This window comes from Nycticebus coucang, chromosome 2 (genome assembly GCF_027406575.1).
Source record: "Nycticebus coucang isolate mNycCou1 chromosome 2, mNycCou1.pri, whole genome shotgun sequence".
Lineage (NCBI taxonomy): Eukaryota > Metazoa > Chordata > Mammalia > Primates > Lorisidae > Nycticebus > Nycticebus coucang.
Window position 1 is genome coordinate 83,643,395 of NC_069781.1, and position 18,242 is coordinate 83,661,636.

Sequence of the window (18,242 nt, forward strand, 5' to 3'; positions counted from 1 at the left end):
TAAAGCACAAGTTGAAACCTCATGTTTCTCTGCCTAAGAGCTCCAGAAAATACAAACCAAATTTGTCACATTTAATTCCCTGCCCCAGGAGAGCTTGAAAAAACTGAGCTTCATCTAGCCTAACATGATGGAATTTATATTGTCCTCATACAGCAGGCCATTTAATTGATCATTTTCCATTTAGAAATGCTCAAATTTATCTCCTTGCTTCATTACCCATCTGTTCAAGAGGAAATTATATATGATGATAGACTGCAAATTACTTCACCTTAATAATAAATAACCAGAGGGAGAGGTGAAACTTCGACCTTCATTTGAAAGAAACACAAGAAAACTCAGGAACAAAAAATATGCATAAGCATAAAGCCTCACTTTGATAAATATTAAAGACTGTTTTAAAACATTAATGATTATTAATACCAAAGAAGCATCTATCAGTCAAGTTTTTAAAAGAATTGATTATTTATGGACATCAAATTTGAGAATTTGGCTTTACCTGATAAATCACATGATCTTCAGCTATTCTTTCAGATATATACAGTCATCGAGCATTTATTGTATGCATCATAGCTACTTAAAAATAAATTTAATATGGTTCTACTTGAGAGGCTAAATAGCATTGTGGTTAGGAGAGATCCAGATCTGGAGTCAAACAGCTGTAGATCAAGACTACCTGGTGCAGAAGCCTGGCTTCAGTGTTACTCGCTGAGTAACCAACAGGCCTAGGCCTCTGTAAAATGGGGGAACAGAAGTTTCTATCTCCTAGGGATTTGGTGATTAGATAAGTTAATATACAGATCAAATGCATGTCTGAAACAAAGATGCATGACACGCTAGCTGTTGTTAATTAAGACCTGGTTCACTCAACTCCTGTATTTAAGGTTTGTTTCCTGGCTCATGCAGTGAGGCCCATAATACTTAACCTCGTCGGGGTCTAGTGACAACAAAATGAGTTGATGCTGGTGAAGTTCTTAGCACACACAATTGATCATCATGATATGCTGGCTACTACTAGTATTATTATTACCTATTCTTGTTCCTTGCGAGAATAAATCAGTTTTGTTTCAGAGACTAAGTTTGTAGAAACGGCTGTTATTTACATTCACGTTCTTCAGCCACACCATACTAAGGTTTTGCTTTTGGGGGGATGCCAGTTTTAGTCAACAACCTCTGGTAGGATAGAAACACCAGAATAATAGGGGTGAAAAGGGAAGATTTCTTTTTCTTTATTTTCTCCATGAGGAAAAGTCCTCTGGGACTTTGATGACAACCATTTTGATTCATTATCTAAGACCTTCATTTGCTTTGTTATTGAGTTTTCTCCTCTGCCATGTACAGGTCTAGTGTACCAGAAATCTTGTCTTCAGGATTCCTCCTTAGTCTCTTTGGTCTATTGTCTGGGTATTTCCTATGATCTTTCTAGTCTTAATAAAATCTGTTTTTCTGCAATTCATGTTTTTTACATTTAGGATTCTGTGAAGAATCTACCTCTGAATAAAATAGTTGTGAAACTACGTTGACGTTTGGAAACTGGAGTTTGGAAGTTTATATTTCATGCATAATGAATATGTGTGTGTTGGAGGAGGGGATACTTTCTGCAACATCTTAATCTGCTTTTCAACTTAAGAAACTCTTCCTCTAGGGACTGTGTGGGGGGACTGGGAGAGGGTAGGTCATGTGATAATTAGAAGAGAAAAACTATAAGAAGGAAGGAAGGAAGAGAGATAGGAGGGAGGGAAGAAGGAAGGGAGACAGGTAGGGTGGGTCAGTATCCTGTGCTCAGGGCTCTATACCAGAGCGTCTCACATGTGTTTCCAGGGGACACCTAGAGACAGAGGCTTCCTCCAGTAAATGAGTAACTGTATTGACTAACAAGCTGCCAGTCCACTGTCTTCAATAAAACATGATGAGCGAACCTGGCCGAGCAGTCCCTGGGTAGTCGTTACCAGAGAACACAGGTAACAGCCGTGAAACGATATTAAATCCCTGGGAGCCAGGTGGAAGATCAGATGTTTAAGGAGAAGTGTCTGCTTTAGAACTTCGGCAGATGGACGAGTGCACCTGGTTACACACCGAGGGGATGCTTGTATCAAAACCACATACCCTTAGAAATCTTACAGAACTCTGCCCCCTCTACAGTGTGAAATGAATCCAAGTTTCTCATTTGAGCCTAAAGAAAAACAAGTCCTCAGACTTAAAAAATCACTGATTTATTTTGAAATATCTATTTAAAGATTGACTTCTTTAAATTTCAAAAAAAAAAAATGCTTCTGTATTATGAGACTAAGTGAGACGGTACCTAAAGAATAGAACGAGGTCCAGAAATCAAGGTCTTACTCTCACGTGAGGCTAGAATCAACTTAGTAGGAGAGGCTAGAATTTGCTTCACAAAATAAACTTTCTCTCTCCCATACTTCCCTGCTAGAGGTTTTTCACTGAGTCAAACAGACCTGAGGCTGCTCATTATTTTTTCTTGGGAAACTGAAAATGATGATTGGGAAGACTCAGAAAGTTAGCAACTTGATGCTTGAACCTTAAGTGATCATCAAAAAACTTCAGCTATTTCAAATCTATGAAATCTCAACCTGAGACTTCAAATGCCTGTTTTTTCTTTTTTCTTTTTTTTCTTCTTTTATGCTATGTTTAATGAGGATACATTTATTTTTTTTCTTAGTCAATAAGGATTGGACCAATCACTTTGCTTTTCAGTGTTTGGGGCAGGTGTGAGTTGAGGGAACTTTGTCACCTCTCACCTCCAATTCATTCCTCAACACTGAACTGGGTTTTTAAAAGTTACATCCATCCCCCACCCTCTCCAACACCATCGCTTACCAGCCTATCAGTGCCTTCCCACGCCATCACAGATAAAATCCTCTCCCTTTGCCTGGCTTTAAAAGAGGCTGGACACACTGTGGGTTTGTCCTCTCTGTCCTCATTGGTGACCACTTTACCCTTCATTATACTCCAACCACGCTGGCCTGAATTGTATTTCTCAATTGCCCCAAGCTCTTGCCTCTTTCAAGACTTTTATTCTGGCATTTTCCTCTGCTTGAGCGGCTCTTCCCCAGCTCGGGGCGTTGCTGCCTCTTCATCAAACCTCAGATCCCTGCTCAGACGTCATCTTCTCTGATATTCCTCCCTTAGCAAACCCACCTAAAGCAACTCCTTCAATATTTTCCCTTGCCCACTGTAGGACCTATCTGGCTATTCTCATTATGAGCTACACGTACCATGCATATTTGCAGTTTCCGCAACTCACTAAATGCAAGTTCTATTAGAGCAGCCACCCTATCTATGCCATTGTGCTTCACATCTGAGATAATTCCCAGCAAGAGATACTTAGTAAAGACGTGTGGAGTGAATGAGTGATTTTCAGCTTCTACACTAGCCCCATAAATCACAGTAATGAGAAGAAACAGCACAGGAAGGCCTGTAGGATAACCACCCATAAGGAATGTGGTGAACTTTTTTTGAGAAGAGCATTGTTGGCCTGAGAAAAAATGGAGAGAAGGAGAGTTATTATAATTATAATGGTAGTTATCATTACATATGTTTGCTCACTTACCCATATTCGGTATTAATTCAAGGAATAAAATGGGCTCTGTAGATGAGCAGCCTAGCAAAAGGCAGCTGTGCCTTTGATGGACTCTGAAGGGGCATGTCACAGTCTTCACAACCACCCTCTACACACCTCTACATCTGCACGGCAGTAAACACTTCCAGCATGATTGAAAATTTATTTTCCTGAATAGAGAACAATGTTCATGACTGCACCTGTGAAAAGGGCCAGCGCCTCCCTATTGGTAGGCTCATTTGGGAGTGACCAAGACCAAGCCTTTGTCTGGCTTTGTTTCACCTCCCATCAACCTTTCTGTTTGCCTTGTAATAGGTCAGTTCGGCTCCTCCGTGGCCTCGTACTTCCTCTTCTTGAGATGGATGTATGGAGTGAACATGGTTCTTTTCATCCTGACATTCAGCCTCATCATGTTGCCAGAGGTGAGCTCTGACTTCCAGGTTATAGAACCCGCTGAAACAGTTTCTCATGTGGTCACCCATCTAGAGAAGCCTTTATTTCCTCTTTACCAGTGAAATGATAACGGGCTCTTAGACTCTTGTGATCTGTAACAAGGTTAATGTCAACATGGTGCCAAAGGTCCTAATCCTTGTTCCAAAGCGTGGGAGCCTTGAAGTTCTATATAAAACGTCACATATGTATTTAAATGTGCATTTTTATGTGGAAAGTTCATGGTTTCTATGATGTTCCCAAGGTGGTGCCTGTGCCCAAATGTTAAGAACCATTGCTCATGAGAAAGGCCTCTCGTGAGCTGTATTTACTCATTTTGCCGAGTTTGCCGAGTTTGCTTTAATAGAAATGCTTCTTAATGCAACTCAAGGCATCCAGCTTTTCTGTATGGAAGAACACAAAATGAGATTTTTTTTTTCCAGATACAAAGTAAGGTAGCAAAGCTCTGAGCTAATGTGGGAAGGGTTAGCTAACCCCAAAGCCAGACTGAGTTTGGACCTTCACCTACATGAAGTTAAATGACTCTGGCCTCTTTGGATGCTCACCAGAATGAAGTTAAGTTTTATTTGACCTACAAAGGGCCTTTTCAGCTACCACTATTTCAAAGCCAATTTATTCAATGCAGCATTGCAATAGCCAAAAGTTGATCTTTGGAGTGACATTTTATCCCTATAGCTTCAAATCAGTGCTAGTTTTTTACCAAGCCCCCCTATTAGTGTGGCAGCACAGCCTTACAGTCACACGGTGTGAGCTTTCATAGCACAAGGCACGTTCACTTCTCTTACCTACACGTACTGGACCCCACAAGGAATTTACGAGGCAGACTGCAGAAAATTTTCCAACTTAAAAATGTGTAGAAACTGAGCCACGTAATGCTTCTGCTAATGCCTCAGAGTGAGTTTTGTTTCTGTTTTGTTGTTAATTCCGGGGCGTCTAAGGCTGTCTGGCTCACTGAAGACAGCAGACAGAGATCAGAAGTCCTGTGTAGTGAGTCTCCCAAGTGATCACTGTCAGACAAGGCAGCTGAATGTGGGTATTGCATCCATTTCAAATCAACCCCAGCTTCGTTTTTGCTCATTTCTCTAAGGCACTGGTTCTCAACCTTCCTAATGCCACAACCCTTTAATACAGGTCACAGCAATAGGAAGGTTGAGAACCACTGCTCTAAGGAGAACTGAAACTCCTCCATCCGTCACCGGCCAGTGTGACACTGCTCAGTGTCAGATGTGGGTGGACGTGAAGTTTTTCCAGCAACATTCAATCTTTTCCTCACGCCGTGCTGCCTCCGTGTGGAGGGAATGAAGGGCTATCACTGATTCATGCGAACTGTCTGAAATTACAGGACGGAGAGGAATTGATTTCACTGGATGTGTTCTGAGAGCTGGGCAGCACCCTGGCTGTGGGGGCTTTTTATAGGTTGTGCTAGATGCTAAGGGCACCCTGTTTTCTGGACAATCACTGCTAACTCCAGCAAAGGAACTGAAGAGGATAGACACACCTTGCAGAGCCACCAGCACCGGGGCTGCTCGCCTCCGGGCCACAAGGCTGCATTTTTCACGGCCTGTCCGCAGCAGCCTACTCAGCATCACCCTGAGGCTTGTGCCCTTTTGTCCTGAGCTGCTATTGTCTCTGGGCTAGCCTGAAACTAAATCTCCTTTGCCCTCTGTGCCCCCCAACTTTGGGATGAGATATTATGTGTAGAAGCCCCTTTATCTTGCTCAGACCAGGAAACTGGAGGGGCCACAGGGCTGTGGTAGAGGGAGCCAGCAGGAGCTGATTCTTCACCTCCCCTCACCCAGCAAGCGGTATATGGAGGTTTCAAACTGGTTCATCCTCTGCAGCCTACCCCAGGATAGCAAAGTTTCCATCTCACAGAAGCAGCAGCATCTGCTTGGCAATCTGTTGGGCTAGGGAGATGCCTTCCCAGGTCTCAGCAAGGCCCCTTGCAATTGTCTCCTTGTGCCATTCTCAATGTGTTTCTATTCCAATTTGGTGACACAAATTCAGGGCAGCAACCTTGAATTAGTGATGACTGATGATTCACTAATTCCATAGTCAGGGTGCAAGTGTTTCCTCCTTATAGACACCCTCATGTTACATAGTTGATTTTTCCTGAGTTCTCTCTTCCTTAGCACCAGGGTGAGCATCTCCTTCCACCCTCATTCTGAGGCTATTCTCAGAGGAGCACATAGGCAGGGTGGTTTTATTGAACACTATAGTCCCCTCACAGGCTACCACCCTTCTTTCTAGGCTTCCTCTAAATCAGACCATTCAGGAGGTGATGGTGGGAGTGGAATTCCTCAGCAAGCCTTCTGGGGGATGATGCGGGCCCAATTGCTGGTGGTCCATTGAATTCGGACTGCAGGGTCCTCAGCGCTTCCTGCATTCTGAACTCCAGATTTAGTAGTAGATTCCCAGAATATGGGACCCACACGGAGACCCACAGAATGTCCGTGAAAGGTTTCAAAAGCGCTTTTCAACAAAACCATTGTGATCACATGTGTGGCTCAGACTTTGTGTCCCATTGTTCACTGCTTTCTTTGTCCTTACAGTATCTCTGGGGTTTGCCCTACGGCAGTTTACCCAGAAAAACAGTCCCCAGAGCTGAAGAGGCATCTGCAGCGAACTTCGGCGTGTTGTATGATTTCAACGTAAGTTTTTCTGGATAACTGTGTTAGTGGGAGAATGGGTCATTCCTTATTTTATTTTGAAATCCCGTGCCCTTCTCTGCCAGGGCTGGCTGAATGTCCCTGCCCCCTGTGTGAAAAGGAAAAGGTATATATGATACATGTCTCATATATACGTGTGTAGGAATATGATAACGTGATTAAATGGGAATAGAGACTACTGAATGAAGGTGAGCTCAGAGTTCAAAGACTTGAAGCAGATATTCTTATCTCTGGCTTTGGAGAAGAGCAAGAAAGAGTTTGAAAATGTGCTTTCTGAAAAATCTTGTTGAATTCTTAGAGGATTAAAGCTTTTGCACTTCCTATTAACCTCTTCACTTCCTAAACCAGCCTCCTCTTTAGTGTTACTCAGTAGTCAGTAGTAAAAAGAGCTACATATCAAAAACTAAGAAATAACAAATTCTACCTTCTAAATAATTGTAAAATGAGTATTACTCCATTGTAGTATTAAAATGAGCATTGCTCTTTGAACTCCCCTGGGTGGGGATTATTACTATGGCAGAGACTTACTTCGGTTCATTGAAAAATAATTTTTTTTTTAGACTGTGAAATGCCATCACTTTTTTTTTTAATTAAATCATAGCTGTGAACATTAATGCCATCATGGGGCACCTTACACTGGTTTTATAGACCGTTTGACACATTTTCATCACACTGGTTAACATAGCCTTCCTGGCATATTCTTAGTTATTCTGTTAAGACATTTATATTCTACATTACTAAGTTTCACATATATACTGTAAGATGCACCGCAGGTGTAATCCCACCAATCACCCTCCCTCAGCCCATCCTCCCCCTCCCTCCCCTCCCTCTCCCCTATTTTTAGATTATAACTGGGTTATAGCTTTTATGTGAAAGCCATAAATTAGTTTCATGGTAGGGCTGAGTACATTGGATACTTTTCCTTCCATTCTTGAGATACTTTACTAAGAAGAATATGTTCCAGCTCCATCCATGTAAACATGAAAGAGGTAAAGTCTCCATCTTTCTTTAAGGCTACATAATATTCCATGGTGTGCATATACCACAATTTATTAATCCATTTGTGGATCGATGGGCACTTGGGCTTTTTCCATGACTAGCGATTATGAATTGGGCTGCAATAAACATTCTGGTATAAATATCTTTGTTATGATGTGATTTTTGGTCTTTTGGGTATATACCTAGTACAGGAATTATGGGATTGAATGGCAGATCTATTTTAGATCTCTAAGTGTTCTCCAAACATCTTTCCAAAAGGAATGTATTAATTTGCATTCCCACCAGCAGCGTGGAAGTGTTCCCTTTTCTCCACATCCACGCCAACATCTCTGGTCTTGGGACTTTGTGATATGGGCTAATTTACTGGAGTTAGATGATATCTCAAAGTAGTTTTGATTTGCATTTCTCTGATGATTAAAGAGGATGAGCATTTTTTCATATGTCTGTAGGCTGTACGCCTGTCCTCTTCAGAGAAGTTTCTCTTCAAGTCCCTTGCCCAGCTTGCAATGGGATCACTTGTTCTTTTCTTGCTTATACGTTTGAGTACTCTGTGGATTCTGGTTATTAAACCTTTGTCGGAGATATACCCTGCAAATATCTTCTCCCATTCTGAGGGCTGTTTGCTTGCTTTACTTACTGTGTTCTTGGCTGTGCAGAAGCTTTTTAGTTTGATCAGATCCTGGTAGTGTATTTTTGAAGCTGCTTCACTTGCCCAGGGGGTCCTCCTCATAACAATACTCACCCAGACCGATTTCTTCAAGGGTTTTCCCTGAACTCTCTTCAAGTATTTTTATAGTTTCATGTCTTAAGTTTAAATTTTAATCCAGTAAGAGTCTATCTTAGTTAAGGTGTGGGTCCAGTTTCATTCTTCTACAGGTTGCCAGCCAGTTCACCCAGCACCATTTGTTAAATAGGGACTCTTTTCCCCACTGAATGTTTTTAATTGGCTTGTCAAGATCAAATAACGGTAAGTAGCTGGATTCATCTCTTGGTTCTCTATTCTGTTCCAGACATCTACTTCTCTGTTTTTGTGCCAGTACCATGCTGTTTTGATCACTATCGATTTGTAGTATAGTCTGAGGTCTGCTAGCATGATTCCTCCTGCTTTGTTTTTATTTCTGAGTAATGTCTTGGTTATTCGAGGTTTTTTCTGATTCCATATAAAACGAAGTATTATTTTTTTCAAGAACTTTAAAGTATGACAGTGGAGCTTTAATAGGGATTGCATTAAAATTGTATATTGCTTTGGGTAGTATGGACATTTTAACAATGTTGATTCTTCCCAGCCATGAGCATGGTATGTTTTTCCATTTGTTAACATTTTCAGCTATTTCTTTTCTTAGAGTTTCATAGTTCTCTTTATAGAGATCTTTCACGTCCTTTGTTAGATAAATTACCAAATATTTCATCTTCTTTGGCACTACTGTGAATGGAATAGAGTCATTAACTGTTTTTTCAGATTGACTATTGTTGGTATATATAAAGGCTACTGATTTATGAATGTTGATTTTGTAACCTGAGACGCTGCTATATTCCTTGATCACATCTAAGAGTTTTGTGGTAGACTCCCTGGTGTTTTCCAGATATACAATCATATCATCAGCGAAGAGTGAAAGTTTAATCTCTTCTGACCCTATATAGATACCCTTAATCACCTTTTCTTCCCTAATTGCGATGGCTAAAACTTCCATTACAATGTTAAAGAGCAGTGGAGACAATGGGCAGCCTTATCTGGTTCCTGATCTGAGTGGAAATGATTTCAATTTAACTCCATTTAATACGATATTGTCTGTGGGTTTGCTGTAGATGGCCTCTATTAGTTTAAGAAATGTCCCTTCTATACCAATTTTCTTAAGTGTTCTGATCATGAAGGGATGCTGGATATTATCAAAAGCTTTTTCTGCATCAATCGAGAGAATCACATGGTCTTTGTTTTTTAATTTGTTTACGTGGTGAATTATACTTATAGATTTACGTATATTAAATCAGCCTTGAGACCCTGGGATAAAACCGACTTGGTCATGATGTATAATTTGTTTGATGTGTTGCTGGATTCTGTTTGTTGGTACCTTGTTGAATATTTTTGCATCTATATTCATTAGTGATATTGCTCTATAATTTTCTTTTCATGTTGGGTCTTTTTCTGGTTTGGGGATCAGGGTGTTGTTTGCTTCAAGGAACGTGTGGGGTAGTCTTTCTTCTTTTTCTACATTTTGGAACAGGTTGAGTAATATAGGTACTAGTTCCTCTTTAAAGGTTTGGTAGAATTCTGTCATGAAGCCATCTAGTCCTGGGCTTTTTTTTTTTTTTTTTTTTTTTACGGAGATTTTATATGGTTGATGCTATTTTGGAACTTGATATGGGCCTGTTCAACATTTCCACTTGATTCTGGCTAAGTCTTGGAAGGTGACATGCTTCCAAGTATTGGTCAATTTCCTTCAGATTTTCATATTTCTGAGAATAAAGTTTCTTGTAATATTCATTAAAGATTTTTTGAATTTCTGAGGAGTCTGATGTTATTTCATCTTTGTCGTTTCTGATTGATGAGATTAGACATTTTACTATTTTTCCCTGGTTAGGTTAGCCAAAGGTTTATCTATTTTATTGGCCTTTTCAAAAAACCAACTTTTGATTTATTGATCTGTTGTATAATTCTTTTGTTTTCAATTTCATTTAATTCTGCTCTAATTTTGGTTATTTCTTTTCTTCTACAGGGTTTGGGGTTGGAATGTTCTTTCTTTTCCAGTTGCGTGAGATATCCCATTAAATTGTTAACTTCCTCTCTTTCCATTCTCCTGAGGACGGCTTGCTGTGTTATAAATTTCCCTCGTAGGAATGCCTTTGCGGTATCCCAGAGATTCTGATAATTCGTGTCTTCATTGTCATTTTTTTCCAAAAATTTGGCAATTTCCTTCTTAATCTCATCTCTGACCCAGCTATCATTCAGCATAAGGTTATTTAACTTCCATGTTTTTGCATGAGTATGCAGATTCCTGTTGTTACTGAGTTCAACTTTTATTCCATGGTGGTCAGAGGAAATGCAAGGAATAATTTCTATTCCTTTAAATTTACTGAGATTAGACTTGTGACCTAAAATGTAATCTATTTTGGAGTATGTTCCATGGGCTGATAAGAAGTATGTGTATTCACTTTTGTTGGGATGAAGTGTTCTGTAGATGTCTGCTAAATCCAAATGTTGGATGGTTAGGTTTAAATCTAAAATTTCTTTGCTCAGCTTCTTATTGGAGGATCGGTCCAACACTGCCAAAGGAGTGTTGAAATCTCTGACTATTATGGTGCTGGAGGAAATGAAGTTGCTTGTGTCTGTTAGAGTTTCTCTTATAAGTTGAGGTGCATTCTGGTTGGGTGCATAAATATTAATAATTGAAATCTCATCATATTGAGTATTACCCTTAACAAATATGAAGTGACCATTTTTATTGTTCCTTACTTTTGTTGTTTTAAAGCCTATTGTGTCTGCAAATAGAATTGCAACACCTGCTTTTTTCTGATTACCATTTGCCTGAAATATGGAAGACCACCCTTTCACTCTGAGTCTATATTTATCTTTTAAGGTAAGATGTGACTCTTGTATGCAGCAAATATCTGGCCTGAGTTTTTGTATTCAGTCAGCTAACCTGTGCCTCTTTAGAGGACAGTTTAAGCCATTCACATTAATAGAGAATATTGATAAATCTGGTAAAATTTTGAGTATCGAGTTTTTCAAAAGTACAGTGGACATTTTTAATCCTTTCGCCACTGTGGAAGTTGGAGTTTGATCAAAAGTTTCTGAGTGAGTTTATTTTTGTGGTAGAGGATTGGGCTGGTCATTATGGAGGATAGGTCTGAGAATATCCTGAAGAGCTGGTTTGGTTATGGCAAATTTCTTCAACATATGAATGTCGTTAACGTATTTAATTTCTCCATCATAAATGAAACTCAGTTTAACTGTAATAGAATCCGGGGTTGAAAGTTATTTTGCTTAGGGGATTAAAAGTCAATGACCACCCTCTTCTGGCTTGAAAAGTTTCAGCAGAGAGATCTGCAGTCATTCTAATATTCTTCCCTTTGTAGGTAATGAATTTCTTATGTCTGGCTGCTTTTAGAATTTTCTCCTTCATATTAACTTTAGTGAAGTTAATTGTGATATGCCTGGGGGATGTCTTATTCAGATTGAGTTGTGCTGGGGTTCTGAAAATGTCTGCTAGTCTGGAAAATTGGCAAGTCTGGAAAATTCTTTTTCATAATTTCATGGAGAAGGGCCTCTGTGCTTTGCAAGGCCACTTCATCACTTTTAGGGGTTCCAATGAGGTGGATATTAGCCTTCTTTGAATTATCCCATGTTCTCTGAGAGAATGATCCTTCTTTGCTCTCCATTTCTCTTCCTCTTTGAGAGTTTGGGTGCGTTCAAAGGCTTTGTCTTCAATGTCAGAAATCCTTTCTTCTGCTTGCTCCACTCTGTTAGTGAGGGATTCTACTGTATTTTTCAGATCTTTCAGGGCTGCAAATTCTTGCTTCAGTGTGTCAAAATCTTTGGTGGTTTTGTCTTTAAATTCATCAAATTCTTGAGACAACTTTTGAATTTCTCCTCGAATTTCTAATTCTGACTTTTGAATTGCTCCTCGAATTTCTAATTCCAAATTTTCCTCCATTCTATTAATCTTGTTTGGAATCCAAATTATGAATTTGATTTCTGACATCTTGGCCAGCTGTTTATGAATGGGATCTTTAGTTACATCTGCCATATCTTTCCTTGGGGGCGTTGATCTATTCTGGTTATTCATGTTACCAGAGTTTTTCCACTGATTCCACCCCATGATTGTTTTACACCATATGATTTTTCCCCTGGAGGTTTGTCAAGAACCTGTACAGTGCTATGGCCTGAGAAACTGGGGACCTGTTTGGTGTGTTGGGGCTAAGTGGTTCTGTCTTGTTTTCAGCTGGTTTCTGTTCAACCCTAGTGAAATAGTTACTCTGGGTTGAAGTCTCAGCTGTGGAGAAATACCAGCAGTTAAGTCACCCCGCCCCCCACAGGCAGCAATTGGAAAAGGAAAATCAAACCTTCCTACAACCACACACCCAGGGCACCACTTGAATAGTCCTCAGGCAATTGGCTCAGTTCAAAGGTCCAGATCAGTTCTCTCAGTCAGGACCTGTCTCAGGTGAGAGAGTTTAAAAAGTTTCTGGTAACTGGATTGCAGGGGTCTTGTGACAACTGAGATATGACATTCTCCGGTGCTCCGTGATGTCAGGAGGACCCACCCAGAAAATAGATTAGTCTGGGAAGGTTGATGCCTCCTTCCCCACCTTACACCTCTGTCACCCCCAGTCACTGACAGCCCCACTGGGCTGCGACCCAGTTGCCTCTAGTGAGCAGATACTCCAGGGGTTTGCACCTGCCTGAATCACAAGGAAATCTATTTCTGCTCAGCCTGGCCACTGCGCTCTGCTTCTATCCAGCAGGGCAAGGTGAGGCCTGACAACCTCGGGTGCTTGATGGAGGCTGGGGGGTGTTCACTCAGTTCCAGCCCCACCCCTGATTGATGTTACTGACAGAACAGAACAGAACAACTTTGTGGGAATTTGTTTCTGTCCCTGCTGAATTCCCCTGCAGAAGAGAAGCTATTTTGAGTTCCCAGAGCCTGCGCCTCAGGCCCTGTCTTTGCCCCTGCAGGTTTGTATTTGGTTAGCTGTCAGTTCTACCCTCCTGCCTTCTTTTGTCTATAGGCTGACGATCCCCTGAGGGCCTGGTGCATCTTAGGCTCAGTAAAGCGGTCCTCTGGGTCAGCTTCACCCTGGGAATTTCCCAGGTCTGCATGTGCATTTCTAGTCCCCGCTCTTCACCCAGGCCAGTACCACCTCATGCAAACCCTTTACTTACGGAGCCTGCGTTTCCATCCCAGATAAGTTCCACAGTGCTTGCCACCTGAGAAGATGCCCAGCCTCCTCTGGTTGCCCAGGGAGACAGAGGGTGTGGCTTCAGAATATCTGGGAGTGAGCCCTATTGTTGCCAAAAACGGCTGCTGCTCTGCACCTCGGGGCACTGCCGCTCCGGTGTGGTTCCCTCTCAGCCGTCCTGCCCTCACTCACGTGCTGCAGAATCAGCACTGACCAGCGGCAGTCTAGGCCCTGTCCATACACCTTGAGAAATCACCCAAGAATCTGGACTCCTGTGGCACAGACCTCCAGACCTCAGAGTGAGAGTGGAGGGGAGTGCTGGGAGCTCAGAATTGCAGGTAGAGAATATATACAGTTTTATATAGTTTTATGCCTGGCAGGAGAATGCCATGGCACCCTAGTAGGGGAGGTAGGTCCAGTTTTTAGAGGGTCTCTTCCGTGGAGTGTAGTGGGAGGACCTTTGAACTCTGCTCATTTGTTTGTGGAGCAGTCTGAGCCATTCTCCTGGGGGAGGGGACTCCCATCCACTTGGTGATGGCTTTTGTACCTTTTGTTTGTATTCTTATGGTCGCAGCTTGCCTCAGTGGGGTTAATGTGTGTTCTTCAACCTTCTCTCTTGGTGCAGCTCTAATTCACCAGGTAACGTACCAAATTTCTGTCCTTTAACTCTCTTTCTGGATGGGAGCCTCTGTGGAAAGCTGGCTTTAGTCAGCCATCTTGTCTCTGCCCCCCGAAAAATAATTTGGGAATGTGATTTTTTAAACAGTGCATTTTTAAACAGTGATGAGATTAGCAATGTTTGGAAGCATGAGTGTGAGAAAATGTGAAGGTAGAAATTGAGGAATTAATAATTCAAGGACTTTTTGGAGGATAGTGAGTAGGAAGAAAATTGTATATTGCCTTCATAATCTTTTTTTTTTTTTAATGAACACATATCAAGGGCTTTATTTAATTCATCAATTAACAAAGGAACTAGAAAGATGTTACAACAAGTTTAAAGGAGAATTGAAAAAATTAGAACTACATGGGCAATAAGTATGATGAAGCGAATTTTCAAATAAATGTAAAAATGTTCTGCCCTCAGGGTAATAGTCAATGACATTTCACAAGACACAATTCCTTTGCATTTCTATGGACAAGCATGCCTTCATAATCTTTAAGAGAGCTAAGGGGTAAATAATAGCATCTGAGGGATAGGTTCAGGCAGAAACAGAGAGAAAGGGATAAAAACTGGGTTCCCCAAAATGATAACAACTCTTAACAGCTCTCTCATGTCCAGTTTGGTGAAATACTAATTGTTGGTGGGTACAGGAACACAGAAACCAGAGCATCCTGTGATATTTATTTCTAGGCCTGTCTGAAAACAATCCTAAGGAAATGAGAGAACTTTTTTTTTTTTTTTGGCCGGGGCTGGGTTTGAACATGCCACCTCCGGCATATGGGACTGGTGCCCTACTCCTTGAGCCACAGGCACCACCCAGGAAATGAGAGAACTTTTTAAAGTTAAAAAAATATAAAAAAGCCATTACAGTGGTGGTGCTCACTTTCTGCATGCTATAGTCACTCACTTGTTTGGTGTGTATTCTTGCTGGGGTTAGCAGTGAGGAAATAGCTCTGTTTTCTCAATGCCTGCATCCTGAAGTGATTGCCCCCTCAATCACAATCTTTTCAATGTGGGAATTATTTTCTGAAACTAAGCTGTAGGTTCTTTTCATATGTGAAATGGGGAAAATAATAGTATCACCTCAAAAAGCCTTAAGTGAGATAATACATGGAAGGCTAGACAGACAGTACAGAGTATACAAGTCATAGTACAAGCTGGATATCCCTGATCCAAAATGCTTGGGACCAGAACTGTTTTAGGTTTCAGATATTTTTGGACATAATAAGACATCCTAGAGATGGGACCCAAGTCTAAACACACAATTCATTTATGTTCCATATGTACCTTGTACATACAGCCTGAAGGTAATTTTATATAATATTTTATAAAATGTTGCTGATGAAACAAAGTTGTGACTATGTTTTGACTATGGCTCATCACGTGAGGTCTGGTGTGGAATTTTACACTTGTGGTGTTGTGCTGGTGCTCAAAAATTTTCAGATTTTGGAGCATTCGAGACATTGGAGTTTTGGATTAAGGATATTCAAAATGTAAATATTCCTTTATAAAACAGCTACAAATTGGCCAAAGGCAAATAGTTATCAGGAGATAAAATTGGGTTGCAGGCATGATGATACAAGGCAAGGCCATATATATGAATAGAGACAAGAAAATGAAAGGACTTTTATTGTATTAAATGAATAAAGAAAGAAAGTCTGACTATAATGAGAAGTCATTGAAAGATTCAGGAAAAAGAAGCGATAAGATTATATAGTCATTATCAAGCTGTTCATTGAATAGAATTATTCTTGCAGAGATAATGTTGCTGTTTTAAGGAATTTTATATGATTTATGTGTTTTATGACTTTTGGAGTTTGAAGAGATTTGACTCTGTTTATTGCAATGATTTTATTCTAAATTTGGTGGGGAAAAATAAGTTGATTCATGTTAGGGACATTTTGCTTTTCCATTTTTATGAGAAGAAGGAATTCAGTCCATCCCACTATAACAAAATGATTGATCATGCTTACCACACTAGGGCCAAAATAATTCCACAAGTACATTGATAAGAGAGCGTGTAAGACCTTTGATTATAGAACTCAAGGTAACAAGAAAAATATGCACAAAATGTAATTTAAAATATAGGAGGTTTTATTTCATGGTAAGAATCCAGAAGAATAAAGCCAAATAGTCACTAGTAATAAGACATCATAGATTTAAATGGGGTTCTGTCTTGAACACAACATGGTCCCCCGTGTGGTGGAGAGGAAGAGTCCACCTGAGCTCAAACTGTCTTGATGGATGTGTGAATGGAAGAAAGAAGAAAGAAGATGCCAAAGGCAGCTGTGAACTGTTCCCTTAACAAGGTCAATGCAATGGATAATGAGCTCCTCTTTAGCACATTAGGATTGGATACAATAAGAAAAGAATGTAAAGAAGGGTGGCACCTGTGGCTCAAAGGAGTAGGGCACTGGCCCCATATACAGGCCAGTGGCAGGTTCAAACCTGGCCCCAGCCAAAAACTGTAAAAAAAAAAAAAAAAAAAGATGGAAAGAATATAAAGAAGGGAAAATAAAACCTAGTTGAACCTAAGGATCTGAATGCCTCACATCATATAACTAGAAGAGAAAATCTAAATTTCCACTTATGTTGCTTTTATTTTTATCATCATTTTTGCTAATATCATCAAAACTAATGTTTTGAAACTAACAAAGTAACTCATGTTAACAGTGAGCAGGCACTGTGTTTAGTGATCTCTTATTTCTATTTTTTTAATGAATATAATTATAATCATAATTACACTTATTTATATTACTTGTTCAGTTTCCATCAGGAAAAGGGAAATAACAGATTACTCGACAGATAATTTAATATGAGATTTTTTTTAGACAGGCATTGGGGGACCGTGAAAGCAAAAGGAGACACTGAGGTGACAGAAACAGTAACAAGTAATGCAGAAAACGTTTTTGCTTGGATGACTGCAAGAACAAAAAGAGGAGGTGAGGTTATTAGAATCCAGGAGCTTGGAGGAAGGAACCTATGGGGCCCCAGATTAGGGGGTGTGATGAGGCTGGTTTTGGGTGTGCTGGTGCTGGAAGTGGAATTAAATATTGTTGCCAGAGCCGAGCACTCAGGAAAGTGCAAATCCCTTCTCACTTCTGCTTCTAGTGCCTCCTACTGGAAGAACTTACAAGGAGTTCCTTTCAAAGGAGGAAAAGAATTCCCCATGTCTCATTTCTAGGATCACTAAGCAGAAGCTGGGACAGCTCAATAACTGGCTGTTTATTATGTGATCTAATCCTCATGCTAGTCTAGTAGGGTGGTCTTTACCATCCCTAATTTACAGGTAGGGAGACTGAAGTGGGCAGGATTTGATATTTTTCCCCAGGTTTCATGAGTGGTGAATTGTGGGACTGTGATTCTCATCCAGTCTGTCTGACTCTGAATCCTGGAACAAACTGCTTCTACACACGCTGCCAGAAGCCCGTGAGATGACTGAAATTTAATGCCAAAAATTCAAAAAAAGAAGAGAATTTTAGCAATAGAAGGGCCATTAAACATCTTTCATCCCATGCCCTATGTTATAAAGTTAGGGAAATTTTGAGTTGCAGAAGCATGTTCAGGTTTTATGGCTAACAAGAGGCTCCTAACGTCGTGACCTTTCCATGTCCTGCGGTCTATCAGTAACTTTTTTCTGTTAGGATTTCCCTCAGCATCCTACTATTTCTAAAACATTGATGACTTGGTTTAATGCTATGTCTATTTCCCAAGGGCAGAAGGGGTTGAAGAAGTTGGGTTCATCTTTCATAATAAACTTTCAGTTCTTAAGTTAGCCTCTCAGTTTTCATGTTTATTCTTGCCTGATTTTGAAAAGATTTTATTAAGAAAATTAATAAGAAATATTTTATTAAGATAAAAGAAAATAAAACTTTGAAAATTATTTTTTGCTTTGGTTGGTCAGTAATCTTCCATTTTTGTTTTTTTATTAATAATTATTTCTTTGAAATAGACCAATAATAATTATATATATTGGCTGAGTTCTTTATTT

The 18,242-nt window shown here is 40.2% G+C and overlaps 1 protein-coding gene across 1 annotated transcript in view; it reads left to right on the forward strand.

The window, feature by feature from the left end:
- TMC1 (transmembrane channel like 1) overlaps positions 1-18,242 on the forward strand; it is a 357,992-nt gene that overhangs the window by 271,294 nt on the left and 68,456 nt on the right. Inside the window, exons 7-8 of the mRNA XM_053575001.1 lie at positions 3,890-3,996; positions 6,577-6,675. Coding sequence (XP_053430976.1) covers positions 3,890-3,996; positions 6,577-6,675 — 206 coding nt within the window. The remainder of the gene's footprint in view (positions 1-3,889; positions 3,997-6,576; positions 6,676-18,242) is intronic.